This window comes from Tympanuchus pallidicinctus, unplaced genomic scaffold, assembly GCF_026119805.1.
Source record: "Tympanuchus pallidicinctus isolate F22 unplaced genomic scaffold, pur_lepc_1.0 scaffold9, whole genome shotgun sequence".
NCBI classification, from domain to species: Eukaryota; Metazoa; Chordata; class Aves; order Galliformes; family Phasianidae; genus Tympanuchus; species Tympanuchus pallidicinctus.
Genome location: NW_026294813.1, coordinates 10,840,179 through 10,856,080, shown reverse-complemented (window position 1 = coordinate 10,856,080; position 15,902 = coordinate 10,840,179). Strand labels below are relative to the sequence as shown.

Here is a 15,902-nt window from a genome sequence, read left to right as displayed (position 1 = left end):
ACTTCTGGGAAAACACGATCTCTTCTACTCCAAAACAAAATGATTATACCAAATTTGTTTTTTCATAAAAACATGTTCAGTTGGAAGCTTCTGAATAAACAAACAAGCAGCAAAAAGTAGCAGTTGATACAAATTACCTATGAGAGATCACACAGGATCTAGAGTCCTATGGACAAGCTTGCCACAGCTGGTACTTGCCATGAATTGAGACAGGATGCATGCAGAACAGCACTGAAAACGTGTGAAGATATTCTGAATAGATGTAGCAAATTCAGACAAAATGAGACAGGCCTGCAGGAAAAGACACGTCAGTGATGTGCTGTGTCACAGAAAAAAAAGAGGGAATAACACCTTGGAATTCTTAGGGAGTTGGACGGACTCCTGCAATCAGGTGTTCTAGAAGGATGAGCACAAACATGGTTATAGGCAAGAGGAAAACAAGATTTCAAAAAAAAGAACATGGCTCCTTCTCAGGTACTTTCACCACATCACAGAAGATGAAGGTGACTGGCCTTCATCATTAAAAACATCAGCATTAAAAACATCAGCAACTTTAGTCTAGCATTTGACAAAATCCAACAGACTTTGGTGGAAGCTAGAATAAAAGAACACTAGTCAGTAACTATACAGAGTACATAGAACAGGAAAGGGAGGGAAAGGTAAAGCAAAAAACAGCTGATCATAGGAATATAGTTTCAAGGTAGGTGATGATGCAGCACTGCATGGTGGAAAATGAAGACTCACAGAACAAATGAAGAAGGAACCTCACAAGTAAACTTCACAAAATTATCATGTGCTTAATTTTTTTTTTTTTTTTAAATTGCAGATAAGTCTACATCAACAAATTGCTGCTCTACAGTGTAACTTGTTTACGGTAAATAATGTGCCCTGTATTACCTGTGATTGTCAAGGCCACAAGTTAAGACTGCCTGCTTTACTACCTGATGGAGCTTCCAGAATTTTTTTGTTGATTTAACAGGCTTATTTTAGTATGGTCACACTAATTACTAGAGGTAAAGATGTACATGACAGCTCTTCAGTGGCCAGTGATCACATACAAGTCCTTAGCATACAGCAAACAACAGATAAATGTGAACAGGCTTTCTGTAACTGCCATGAAAGTAGGTAAAATATACTGAACTTAACACTGGAGAACACTGCATGCACACAGCTGATGCTCGTATTTTTAATGCATAGCTGTTCTCAAGAGCTCATATTCCTGCATTAGATCCCGTGATATCAAGCCACGTGGTCCAAATATGAAAAAAGTCAGACTTGCACACACAATTACATAACTTCACAAATACTTCAAAGAGATGCATCCTTCAAGAACTTCCAATGAAGACCAAATGTGAAACACCATTTCACTAAATGCCAAAAACAATTACCATCCATCACCACATTCAACTACAAAATGAGGTTTTCAATGTGTTTGAGCTCAATTTCTTAAGTTGTACTTCAGCTACACACATACCTATGGACACTTCTTATTTCCTGTATTAGGAAACTTACTTCCTGTATTATAAAACTACTTTTGACAAAGAAAATCTATTAAAACTAATATTGGAGACAAGTATTCCTGTAGTTAACATACAGAAGTGAAAATCATATAACCAACATTCTGGTATCATCTCTGAAAGACACCCTCACTCATGTAGGAACAACACTTAATTTCCTCATACACAATATGAAAAAGCATTCTTTCATAAATGATCAGAAGTCATTACTAACATGATTAGTTTATTGCTTTGAGGCACACGAATGGAACAAATGGCAATTATTTTAACAATTAATGACAAGTTACTGCAACAATCTGAACGCATTAGATAATAATGGAGGTAATCATTGTCTACCCTTGACAATCTGTCACAAAATGTCTTTCACATTTTATATTTAAGTGTGAGGAGCCTGCTTCCTTTACCGTATTTTATTTCCTTCTTGAAAATCTGGCAAATCATTGTTTCACAATCAAACTCACTCAAATACTATACTGTTAAGAAGGCAAGCTAATTTGCAACACAAGCACAACATATCCAACAGCTAGTCAATTCTCTCCCCACTAAATGCTAACTACTACTATCAGTATGCAAAATTACACAGGGCTTTGTCCTCAATGAAGTCTTTGACAAGTATGCATGCCCATTTGCTGTTTTTTTTCTAGAACCATGAAATATATCAGTCCGTGATGAATACAGAATTACATGGCTGTCTGACAAGCAATCTGCTGAAGTAAGTAAGACCAAAGCACATATTTTTCTTTAAAAAAAAAATATCTTTACGTTCAGCAGAAACTCAAACAAGTTGCTCACTACAAAATCCATGTTAAAAATGTCCATTACATGCATAATTCCAGAAACTGAGAATTACATAATTTTGTTTCTGGCTTTCCTCTAGAATCTCCTCAGGCCTGGTACTGATACTTCATAATTATGGCCTCAAATATGGATCAAACATAGAGCTTACTTTATCACATAACAGAAAAAAATTCTTAACTGCAATAAAATAACACAACTGAAGACTCTAAAGAGCTTCCATAATGTAGACAAGAACCAAACTCTCACCCCTCTTCTCCTGGCCACTCCTCCACTATGCATCCTACTGCATCCTAGGCACTGGCTTCCTGCTAACCAAAAAGACTTGTTTATCTTCGTGTGACCCCAAAAAATATTTCAATGAGCCCAAATAACTAATGTTATTTGACAAATTCAGGCTGATTTTAATAGATGTGGTAGCATTCAGAAATCCACAGTTCCACTTTGAAAATGAGAATAGTAAACAGCAGAAGATCTCCGTTAACTTAGGCACCAGAACTGGTGGTTTTGCTGTTCCAGTTTTGTCATGAAAACCCCAAAACCCTACTGTCCACCACGTACCTTATTAACTGAAGAAACATTAACAGATAGACCAGCAGTGACTGCGTTGCTGGTATATAATAATGAAAATATTACCACAGAAAAATATGCTACTGTAATGATAAACATTTAACCTTAAGGATTCAAAAAGAAATAAGCTATTTCTAGCTTAAACATCTCAAGGAACAACCTGCAATTTCTAGAATCTGTTTTGCAACCATCTACAAACATGGAATATTTCAGTAAATCCCAGCCTTGTAATTTAATATTGTATGATTAAAATCAAAATGACATCACTGGTGGAGTCCCCCTCCCAGGAGGTATTTAAGAGACGTGTGAACATGGCAGTAAGGGACATGGTCTAGTGACAGGACTCAATAGGCCATGGTGATGGTTGCTCCTCATCATGCTGAAAGTCTTTTCTGACTGGATGATTCTGTGACTTCATGGGTGACAGTTCCGCAGGAAGCCAAAATAAACAATGATAAATAGGAGCAGAAATTAGGTTGGCACGTGGAAATTCCAATTAAGAACAGGAATACAATGCAATACGACACCTGCTATTTCATAATTATTTCAGTAATAACAGGCCACAGTAACCTTGTAAGTTTTATAGTAAAAGGAATTGCACTGCTAAGGTAAATCCCATTAACTACTTTAGTATCTTTAAACAAAAACTGCAAATTAACACAAGTATCAGAACTTGAAATAGTTATACTACTTCTAAGATATTTTAAATATATTAGGTAATGAAGCAACATATTTTACTGCTAGACTGAAATCGTGACTACAAAGCTTCTGTTCCCCAAAACAGCTTCAACAGCACTTCCTCTGAAAGCAACAGGAAGAAGAATGTAGAAGAAAAACTGTTGTGCTGTATTTAAAGTAATAGTTGTATTCTGGGCTTAATTGTTATTTATTTGTTCAGATTATCCTTTAGAAACATAGCAGTAGATCTACAGTGATTGATGCCATCTGTTTACTTCTTAGTTCAATAGGCATTTAATTCTCCTAACCTTTCAAATACTTCTCTACAAACAACAGACAGCTCTATCTTCCAGTCTTCACACTATGGTCCTACTGGCTCTTACAAATTAATCAGCAGAACTAGGACAAAGTCAAATGCTGTTCACCAAAAAAAAGAACACACACAAAACAAACAAACAAAAAAAAAACAAAAAAAAAAAACAACAAGGTAAATAAAATAAAAGCATTTCCCTACCTTTCTCCCAAATGACCAATTACCAAATCAGTGTGGTTAAGGACGAGATGTCAGCCTCACTACAAGAAAGGCGGTGGATGAATGCAAAGGGCAATGAAGCTGGTGAAGGATCTGGAGCACAAGTTTTAACAGGAAGCAGCTGAGGGAACCGAGATTGTTTAGATTGCAGGAGGCTCAGGAGAGACCTTATCACTCTCTACAGTGATCTGAAAGGAACTGTAGCGATGGAGAGGAGAGGGGTCAGTCTCGTCTCACAGGTAAGCAGTGACAGTACAAGAGGAAATGGTCTTAAGTTGCATCAGGGGTGATTCAGATTGAATATTAGGAAATTTTTCTTCTAAGAAGGAGTGGTCAGGCACTGGCACAGGCTGCCCAGGGAGGTGGTGGAGTCACTGTGCCTGGTGGTATTCTAGAAAATTGTAGACATGGCACTGAGTGACATGGTTAGTGGGCATGGTGATGGGTTGATGGCTGGACCAGATGATCTTAGAGGTCTTTTCCATCCTTAATGATTCTATGATTATACAGTGCAGATACACAAAAAGCAACAGCCTTTAGTCTGCTCTCATTCTGTACTGGGCAGATGCACTTCATCTAGATGATATGCCCTCATTACTTTGGTATGATTTATACCAAATAATGTGGTTCCCCTTATTTTCTTTTGTTTCTTCTGGACTCATTACGTTTGTTGATATCAGTATTACAGAGTAACAACTACTGAAGCTACGTAAAAAAGCAGACACAAATGGATTAAGGTAGGTGAAATGTGTAATTCTCCACAGCATTTTGAGATTTATAGAGGACAATTATAATGTGTGATTCATGAAAGTATCTGTAAATTAAGTAGGCAGGTACCCTTTAACTCTCCCAGTATAAATGAAAAGATATACAGTACTGATATAAAATGACTATAACATCTCTACAGATAACAGCAAGTAAAAAATGCCAATTACCTGAAATAAGTGAAATATTATTTTGCAACAGTACACGTCGAAGGACATAACATGCACAAACATAATTGTATGTGAGCTGGGGCTATTGCCAATCAATACCAAAGGAATGCATCAGAACTTTAAAATCTCACGACGGCCTGCAAATTTACACAAAGATATGAATTTAAAATGAAAGTGTCAAGCAGAATGGGGACTCTCGCTACCAAAACCTCAGTTACCAGAAGTGGTGAGCCTAAAACTCATGAGGCCAAAATGTTTTGTAAAGAAGGGAGAAGAAGCAAGCTTAAATTGTGCTCCCATTCCCACAAGAGAATTGAAGTAACTTAAAATGCAGTATATTTCTAAGGATGAGCAACTTCACAAAAAGCTACAGATTCAGATTCATGACTTTTTTGGCAGTGTAATTTTGCACACATAATACTGCCTGTTGAGAGAACAGCAACAAGAAACGTCTGAACTATCTCCTTCCATTTTTATCCCAGAAAAATAAATTACTGAAGATTCAATAAAAGATTAATATTGCATGTATTTTTATCTACACTGGTTACTGGAAGAAATAATTAAGTCATTTAGACCACAGTAACTTATGCTTCTGAAGCCTAACTTCTGAAATAATCTCTGTCTTCATTTTATGACTGAAATTCCATGCCCCACACCTAGAGGTGAACACATACAAAAGGAATATCTTGAGCCCCAACAATTAAAATACCCACAGATTTACAGCGTAACTTCAGACAGGGACATGACAGCAGACATCAATTTGCTTAGACCATTAACTAACTAAAACATCTCTTTTCTTGTGAAGAAGTGAAGCAAGAAAAGCTTGATAACTTCAACCCTTATCTGGAGAAAGGACATCCTAATTACACTTTTATCTTCCTTATAGTTCATCCTAATTACACTTTTATCATAGAATCATAGAATCACCAAGGTTGGAAAAGACCTAAAAGATCATCCAGTCCAACCGTTCACCTATTCCCACCTATTCCTATACCTTTATAGTCCTTATAGCTCAATAGTTTTAAATATTAGATTGATTTCAATGATTAGATGAACATAATTAAGTCAGAGTGGCAAATGCTTTACCTTCTCTACAGATCTTTTTCATTTACTTAATGAAAGGTACCATCTACAAACTCAAAACACGAATGAATTCACTTCAGAATTATAAATATATTCACCCTGTTTCAGTGTTTTCTCTTTCAAGTTTTGCTCAGTATTCAGAATTCCAACCTTCCAGTTTCAATAAACAACCATAAAACTTAGGCACTTTTTGTTGGTGGGAGACCGCAAGGGTGGTCTCTGTGAGCAGAGCCCTTGTCCTTTGTCAGAGCAGAGCTAGCTTCATTGTTTCAAAGGGAACCCACTGCTGCCAGAGCTGAGCCATAAGCCACACTGGATGTGCTCTTGGAGAGCAGATTGAAGGAAGGGAAAAACTGCTGTGCAACAGCAGTTGGGAGAGAGGAGTGAGAAAACGAGGGAGAGAAGCAGCTCTGCAGGCATCAAAGTCAGTGCAGGAGGTGCTCTAGGCGCAGAAAACTTGCAACATTTCAAATGAAACACCCAGGAAAACCAGTTGCATCAGTAATACCAGGGAAAGCTGATATTTTAACAATCAGAACAGTTCAATCGTCAAACAACTTCAGTCAATTAAAAACACCTATGTCAACATCCAGATTCATTGAGGTAAGTTTATCATCGTCATCACAGAAGCTAATTGCCAGAAAAATGAATGGTTGTATTAAAGCCTGCATACAAATACAAATTCCAACAAAGAAACCTAGGTAGCAGAACACCCTCCAGTAAGTTCACGTTATTTAACATACTTAATAGGTGTCTTTTATTTTTAACAGTAAAATAGGATGGCAAAACTAGTTGACTACAAACCATTATTCATTGCCAACATCCCCCCAAAATTCCCCGAAGACGTTGTTTAAAAAAAGTCTAAATCCATGAACCCTACTATGTCTTAAACGGCTCTTTTTTTGCAAAAGAGACAAAAAGACTGAGCCATGGTATAAAACATTAGCTATTTATTACCAGCTGGCAGGTCAAAGATAATGTTTTCTAAGACCTGCCATTTAGCTGCAGAAGTCATTAAAGTTCCAGAGATCAACATGAAAATATATCCAGTGCACACTAAGAATGGGAGGATTCAAAAAAATCATCAGTTTGAAATGGATTCAAAAGAGCAAGCTTCAGTCTCTCATGGAAAGATTTCTAGGATTGTTACAGGGCACCAACTAGTGGCTGACAGAAAAAAAATGAGCAGAATATTATATGTGTGAGTCTTCGTTTGTGACTGAAACAGATGCGCTGATCATGCACCTTCAGCAAGCTCGTGGATGACACTAAGCTAAGGGATACAGCTGACACATTTGGAGGGGATGCCAGCCAGGGTATCTTGAAAGACATGAGAGGTAGACCTCTGCAGACTTCATGAAGTTCAACAAGGCCGCATGCAAAGCTGTGCAACTGGATCCACCTGGCACTCCCAAACATGCACGTAGGATGGGCAATGAGTGGATAAAGAAGTTCTGGGCAGTTGTGGTGAATGAAAAATTCAACAAGAGCCAACAACATACACTTGCAGCCCAGACAGTGAATTATATCTTGGGCTGTAATAAAAAAAAAGGTGATCAGAAGGGCGAGGGAAGAGATTCTTCTCCTCAACTTCGCTCCCATGAGATTCCACTTGCAGTAATGCTCCCTCTGGGGGCCTGAGCACAAGGAGCACCATGATCCTGTTGGGGCACGTCCTGGACAGGCAGGTGGACCACTTTTCCTGTGAAGACAGGTTGAGGCACCTAGGTTTGTTCAGCCTGGAGAAGGCACCAGGGAGGCTTCACTACAGCCGTTAAGCAGTACCTAAAGGGTACCTACAGAAAAGACAGGGAGGGGCTTTTTATCAGGCAGTGTAGTGATTCCACAAGGGAGTACAGGCTTTAAATTAGAAGAGTGCAGCTGTAGATTAAACATTCAGAACAAATTCTTCACTTGGAGGGCAGTAAGGCACTGGTACAGGCTGCTCAGAGAAGCTGTGGGTGCCCCATCCCAGGAGGTGTTCAAGGCCAGGCTTGATAGGGCCCTATACAACCTGATCTAGAGGATGACAACTCTGCCCCTCTGTGGCTCTATAAACTAAACCTGAAATACAATGGTTAATTTGAACAAATGTAAGCATTATAACATTGCAACAGAAAGGCGGGTTTTTTTTGTTTTTAAAATGCTGGCGTTTTATTTTTGGGGAGGTGGTTTTGATTCTTTAAATTGATGCAACTTTTGATAAATTGAGCTTTTTATAACACAACTGACAATGACACTAAACATGATTTTAAAAGGACTGTCATCTTATGCTGACTCATTACGGCTATCTAGTGAGAAAAAAACTCACAGAATATATATATATCTCTAAGGGACTACAGACTACATGCAAGAAGTTAATAATAAATTAATGTCGGGGCAGGGGGAGAGGAGGAAGGAAAAAAAAGTATGCTAGAATATGGATTAATTAGCACATCTTGAAATATTCTTTAAAATAAAGCAATGGGTTAGAAAATTTCACTGAGAAATTCTTATGGAGTAATTCTCCTAGAAGAGTAAAGCATGTCATGGGAAGTAACTTATTAACTCGTCTGTTAGTGGCACTTTGGAAAGGCCTTGTTTAATCTGGTATTGCAAAAGCTAAACCAAAGATAGTATTGGTTGGTCTCATTTACATTAGCAACTGACAAAGAAACATCAATTATTTATTTTAATATTGGAAATTCTCCATAAGCTCAGCCAGAATACTGTTTTCCAGCTGAAAGCATGATCTTCCAGCTTTAGAAGCGGAGACTTCTAATTTAATAGGGAACCAATAGCAGTAGAAACAAGAAACTAGAATTAACCTTTAGTTTTCAGAAATTATTGAAACATTAAATGCAAATCAACAAGAACATAAACCCAGTCGTGTCTATTTGTAAAAAATAAAAAATAATTCAGGTAAGTATTTTCTGCAGTCCTTCGGGTTTAATGAGAAGAACTCTATCTCCACCTACTGGACCACTAAAAACATGTTTATTTTTTTAAAAAAGGAGAAAGATTGCAAAGTTACCTAAACGGATATGCAGTTTAACTATATGAAAGATACTAGCATGACATTAGTACTCCTCTCCTTACTGTCAGCTTCAAAGCAGCCTACTTTACAGGATTTTTCATTCCATTATTTAGTCTCACCTGAGCTCTTAACTTTGAATCTTCCATTATTTAATGTCATCCAAATCTCAAACTTGGGTCCACATGCAGAGATTTGTGGTTAACATAAATTGCACTTGCAAACTGTTGTTGTCGTTGTTTTTTTTTAAATATATTGAGGCAGAGCACAATTTTTTATACTTTCATGTAGAGAAGTATTCAAAAATACACATACCTATACAACAACCAACAAAAGCTTTTTTTTTTAAGAAAAAAAAAGATATTCCAGTGCACGGGGACACATCCATGGTAGCATCTCTGTTCGGACGATATGCAGGCATTTTAAGTTTTATGTAAAAAAGAATAATCTCTTAAAAATAGTCTCCACATTTCTCAACCACAGAGTATTCTGTTCCTCAAAAGTCTGTGCACATATGCCTGTTTTCTTCTGAATCTCTTCTTCCCAAAAATGCACGGAGCAGACAACTGTGGACTTCTTCCACTTATTTATTTTCTTTCTGTTCTGACAGACCACTGTCTACTGATCATAACTGCCTATCTACCAATCTTCTAGAATCGTCCTCTATGATGCATTAGACTGTGGGTGTCCAACCTTTTGGCTTGTCTGGGCTGCACTGAGTGAAGAGGAATTGTCTTGGCCTCAAGTAAGTTGCTTGGAAAGTAATGCCTGCTCTATATTTCCATGGAAACTACAACAGATACAAAGAGCACAATAACACAGTTTGATTGAGCAAATTTTCACCTTTGCTTCATCCACACTTTCTTATCCTCAGTGGTCACATCCCTGCCACATCCAGTAAAGGATGGAGATTCTTCTTTGCCCTCCTCTTACTGTTAATATATTTGTTAATAAATAATAATAATCAAATTGTTCCCCTTTATTGTCAGGTTGAATTGTCAGGTTGAATCCAAGCGGAGCTTTTGCCTACTTACTTTTCTCCCTACTTCTCCTTGCCATTTCTTTGTAGTCTCTCTGAGCTGCTTGTCCCTGCTTCTACAGGAGATAACTCTCTGCTTCTCCTGGGCCCTCAGGAAAAGTTCCCTGTTAATCTACATCAGTCTTCTTCCCCTCTCGCTCATCCTGTGGCACAAGGTAAAGCCTGCTCCTGCCCCACTAAGAGCTCCTTCTTGAGGAGCATCTAGCCTTCCCGGGCCCCTTCAGGACTGACTCCCACGGGACCCCCCCTACCAGCACCCTGAAAGAACAGTTCCATGTTCTCCCCCCGAAGTCCAAGGCAGCAGCTTTGCTGCCCCCCACCAACCTTCACCAAAAATCAAGAACTCTACCATTTTGTGGTCACACCGCCCAACACAGCTCCCAGCCTTCACATCTCCCTCCACTCCTTCCATTTCTGAGCAGCAGGTTTAGCAGGGCACCTCCCCTGGTAGACTCTCACAGCTGTGACAAGAAATTATCTTCCACATATTCCACATTCTAAAAAAAACCTCCCACACTGCTTATTCTGTGCTGTATTGTACTTCCAATATGTATCAGGGAAGTTGAATTTCCCCTTGAAAACAAGGGCTGGAAATTGCACAACTTCTGCCAGCTGTTTGTAGAAAGGCTCATCTGTCTCCTCATCCTTGTTAGGCAGTCTGTAACAGACTCCCCACCAGAAAGTCTGCCTTGTTGACCCTCCCCCTGATCCTTATCCATAAAGACTCAACTCTATCATATCCAGCCCCAACTTCTAATCACAGTCACACCACCTCCCCTCCTTCCTTGCCTATTCCTTCTGAAGAGCTCATAGCCATCCATTGTATCACTCCAGTCATGGGAGCAATCTCACCATGTTTCAGATTTGCCTACTGAACAATGGCTTCAAGCTCCTCCTGTTTGTTGCCCATGCTGAATGCACTGGTGTAGATGCACGTCAGCCGAGCCCCTGCCTCACTCCCAGTGCCCTCATAGTTAACCCGGGGTCATCTCTAATGAGCCTGGTTTTAACCCCCTTCCCTCTCCCCCCTTCGTATCTAGTTTAAAAAGCCCCAGCAGCGAGCTCTGTCAGCTCCTGGGCTAGGATCCCTTTCTTCCTTTGAGACAGGGGAGAACCATCCACAGTGATCAGGCCAGGTGCAGAGTAAACTGCCCCATGGTGAAAGAAAGAGCAAAATTCCTGCAACCACGCTAGTCTTTCAGCCACATATTAATGAGATGGGTTTTCCTGGTCCTCTCAGTATCCCTTGCTGCCAATGAAGGCATAGAGGAAAATACCATCTCTGCTCCTGCTCCACCATATAACATCTCCAATGCCCTTCAGTCTCTTGGTAGCTGTCAGGATTCTCTCAGCAACTTCATCATTGCCAGCCTGAAATATGAGTAAGGGACATCAATCAGAGGGGTGAACCACAACAGGGAGCCTCCTAGGAATGTCCCTGCCCCAGGGAGGCAGCACAATTCAGTATGTCTTCTGGCTGACACAGGGGGGCTCTCTGTTCCTCTATAAAGGGTGTTGCCTAGGATAATTACCCTTCTTTCCTTCTTTGCAGAAGGAAAGCCATGCAGACAACCACCTCACCCTAGCCAACCTTTTGGGTAGACCTCCCACAGCATTCTCCTTATCTCTCCCTCAAGTTCCAGAGCCTCAAACATATTACATAGTGGCACCCAGAGAATCAAAGTAGGCAGCAACAGCTTGCCTGCGATTGCCACCTGTTTCCATTCCTCCTGATTTTTTAGGTCCCATTCCACTGCCAAATGGTGACAAGGTTCACCATTGTTTGGGGGTTATTACTCCAGTGGCTTTGTCCCAGGTATGACTGGAAGTTACTCCAGCTTGCACTCCCTGATGCTTCTTAATCTCAATTTCTCCATGAGCTCTGACACATACCGAGCAGATCATCCATCTGTTCACACCTCATGCAAGTGGTATCCCTGCCATACTTTACTGGTAGCAACAGGATCAGGTAGCCCCTGCAGCCATGCTCCTGAACAGACACATTTTTGAGAAGGCTCAAAAATACATGGATCAGGAGAAAAATACATTCTCCTCAACAACATATCTTCTGTATCTTTTCCAGGCTTTTAACAAGTCTAATCCACACGTGGGTATAGTAGACAAGTGCTTTCCAGGCAGTTGTCATAAAAGCTCAAATGTTTAGCTGGTGACAGCTTCCTTCTACCGTTCACCTGTGCCACTCCTGAGTTTTCTAAAGGCAAAGAGCAGGCTGTACAAGTTTTTTCTAGCTGTATGTTACTCCATGCCCCCAGAGAAGACTCACTTTGCAAGCACAAGTCAGTATGATCTCAGACTGAAATACGCTGGGGAAGTAATACCATCACTACTGTGATTATCCTTTACCAGAAGCTACCTGGCCAACCCAGGCTTAAAAGCAGTGAGCACTATTCCATACAAGCAATAGCGGATCTACTTGTAAAACTCTATCACATTAGAATAACAGAGTAACTTGAGTAGGAGGGAACCCGTAAGGATCAGTGAGTTCAACTTCTGGCTCCACAAAGGACCACCCAAAAATCAGATCAAATCTGAGAGCTCTGTCCAGGCACTTTTAAACTCTGGCAAGCTTGGTGACATAACCACCTCCCTGTGGAGGCTGTTACAGTGTCTGACCATGTTAGTGGTGAAGAACCTTCTCCTCATATCCAACCAGAACCTGCCCTGTTGCAGCTTCATACTGTTAATATACTAATTTTACTGTGCACTGTAGTTTCTTTTCAGTAAGAAATGAACATATTACTTTCCACTCTTTTTAAAATTTAGTCTCTGCTTCTTTATCAAATATGTTTCCTCTCAGGATCCCCTCCGTCTCTTCATCTCACAAGCAACATCAGCTAAGATACCATCTTGGTTTCCCATTAGCTTTCAGTCTTTTGATTATCTACAACTGAATCAATACCACTCCTTTACCTGAATGCTGCACCACGCAACTCAAATGTTTAACTGCTACTACACTATTTCAGAAAACCATTTGCTTTTAGTTTTTTATTTTTACACAAGTCTCTTTATGTTGTACAAAATGTTTAGTAAGAAAAAAATATACCATGTGAGTCTAACAGAGTCACTTTCCACCACACAGAAAAAATATAACTTCACAAACTGCTTCCTTGTAATGGTATGTCAACTATTCCACTTTTTTAAGCAGTAAAAGCTTCCCACTGAGAGCTCAGCTTTAAACCTGTGTGAACCTTTTTTTAAAAAGAGGTCTGCTTGAAAGTTACGTACACCAACAATACCATACTGCTGAAATTGCCTAAACTCTACAGAACATGAGAAAGTTGCTGATGATAGTAATGCTCCTTCAAGTATAAAGATTACAGTGTTAAGTACAGAACTTCTGCTGAGCCTCAGATACAAGCATTAGCACAAAAGATAGTGAAAAATCTTCTGAAAACAACATTTTAATTTCTTATTACTTGTTTTCCATGCTTCTTATAGACCACTCAGCTTGTATTGGTGGTTGCTGTAAACTCTCTGTCAAGATACAGGTCTCACTAAATTCACAAGTTAAACCACACTGCTAGTCATGAATGGACTGAGTTCAAGTACTGTTCTCTAACAAATGTTAAAATGAAAGTTTCAGGACAAAACTCAACCCCTCAGAATAATTAGCAGCACCAAGAATTACCTGTTCCTAAGCTGTTCTCTCTGAATGCCTCAGCCATCCTTTTTCAGACTGACAGGTATAGCTTAACAGAAGACAAGTATATACTGACTTCTTGTGAAATTACTTCTGTTAGGAAGTAATTTCAGATCATTGTTGATCTGCAGCAATGAATAAACACAGATGTCCATGCAACTACAGCCAGAACTCAGGTATCAAGTATTCTAATGTTTTTAAGGGAACTATTATTATACTGTGTTTTTCTCTCCTCTAGAGAAGGTCTAACCAAACTATGGAGTTTTGAAACACAATTTATAGTGTCTCATTCTGCTTCTGTTCATCCTCCACTCCAAAGTTACTTCCTGCTTGAAGTGTATCAGGAACAATTTATGAAATGCTCTTTCACACAGAATCACAGAATGGTCAGGTTGGAAGGGACTTCAAGGATCATGAAGCTCCAACACCCCTGCCACACGCAGGGCCACCAACCTCCACATTTAATGCTAGACGAGGTTGTCCCAGCCCCCATCCAACCTGGCCTTGAACACCTCCAGGGACGGAGCATCCACAACTTCTCTGGGCAGCCTGTGCCAGCACCTCACCACTCTCTCTGTAAATCTCCAACCTAAATCTCCTCAAATTAAAACCATTTCCTCTTGTCCTGCAGTTATCAACCCTTTCAAAGAGTTGATTCCCCTTCCCTCTGCAGGCTCCCTTTAGGTACTGAAAGGCTGCAATGAGGTCACCCCGCAGCCTTCTTTTCTCCAGGCTGAACAAGCCCAGCTCCCTCTGCCTGTCTTCATAGGGGAGGATTTTTTTTTTCAAAAACATCCTGCTTGAATCCTTATTGAGTACTACTATCAGGAAAGACACACAGTGTCTACTTGAACATGATCTGCCACAAGAATTAGATAAATAACAGCACATTTATTGCTGTGCACTATTTCCCTATTTCCTTAGTCACTGTGTACGTATAAATGCGCTTACTCTTTGTAACATTAAAGTGAGATTACAACACATTTACAAGACAGGAGAGCTCCCTGAGCAGCTGAAGTACGAGCATCTACAGTACGACTTACCTCACAATATTCCATTTGCCCTCTGAAATTTCAGATGCAATCAGTCATCTCTCCCCATCATTTCATGTTAAGCAAACACACTGATATGAGACTTGAATGCAGACTTTGCAGCTGCCAACATCAACACCAACAAACAGAAATAAACCTACTCAACATCACACCATAGACGCAAAATTTAAAAACAAGCAATAGATCTGTTTTTCAAACATGAGAAGCATGAATGCAGCAACTAATACTCAGTGTTTAGAAAAAGGAATAAAATAAGACCCAGCACTTACTGAGTCAAAGAAAGACTAGGATAACATCAGTACCTCCTATTTTCAGCCAAACTTGCCCCCTCGTCTTTCAGCTGTTTGCTCTTCTTTATGCAGTCTTCGAGGAGAACTTCCTTCCTTCTCTTCGTGGCGTGCACCCAGTCCTCATCTTCATCACTACCCGGACTCTTCTCATCCGCAGCCTCTGCTTCAAACTGCTGGGAAGTGGCTCTGGAGACCTTCTCGCCGATCTTTCTCTTCCAGCCAAAAGATGCCATCGGGAGAACTAGAGAAAAACAGATTTCAGCGATTAGGTGCGCTAGGTTTAAGGCTTGCAGAGAAACAAACGCAGCTCGCTCATCTCGACCCTGAAAGCAATAACACGAAGCAGAGCACCCTTCATCCATACAGATCCTGCCCAGCAGCTTCACGTCGGTCGCCAGCGAGGCGCTCCGCACCAACGCCAGGCAACCGCACCAAGCGAGGCACGCCCCCGGCCCAGCAGCTACGCCGAGCTCCCCGAGAAGCCGCACAGCCCGGACCGCCAAGAGCGCTGCCCGCCGGGCCCGCCCCGCAGCCACAGCCCGCTACCTGCGGCCCGCGCCGCCTCCCAGCCCGATGCACCTCTGACCCGCCGGGAAGCGGAAGGGCGGAGCGGCAGCGGCTCGGCCGCGGGCGGAGGGGAACGACGAGAGCGCGCCCGAGCGCGGGGAGGGGCGGAGCCGTGGCGGAGGGTTCCGTGCGCCCAGGCGCCGAGCGGCCCGAGTGACGGCACCGCCGCC

The 15,902-nt window shown here is 40.8% G+C and overlaps 1 protein-coding gene across 5 annotated transcripts in view; it reads right to left on the bottom strand.

Moving 5' to 3' along the window:
• TTC33 (tetratricopeptide repeat domain 33) overlaps positions 1-15,841 on the bottom strand; it is a 41,526-nt gene extending 25,685 nt beyond the window's left edge. Inside the window, exons 1-3 of one of the 5 annotated variants that reach the window (XM_052670385.1) lie at positions 15,517-15,638; positions 15,178-15,406; positions 1,724-7,812 (exon numbers count right to left, since the gene is read on the bottom strand). In XM_052670385.1, the coding sequence (XP_052526345.1) occupies positions 7,257-7,812; positions 15,178-15,406; positions 15,517-15,523 (792 nt within the window). In that variant the 5' untranslated portion in view covers positions 15,524-15,638 and the 3' untranslated portion in view covers positions 1,724-7,256. Of the gene's footprint in view, positions 1-1,723; positions 7,813-15,177; positions 15,407-15,516; positions 15,690-15,711 lie in introns of those variants that run through there. The other 4 variants (XM_052670387.1, XM_052670386.1, XM_052670389.1 and 1 more) reach the window with 4 other exon arrangements.
• Positions 15,842-15,902: the final 61 nt, after the last annotated feature.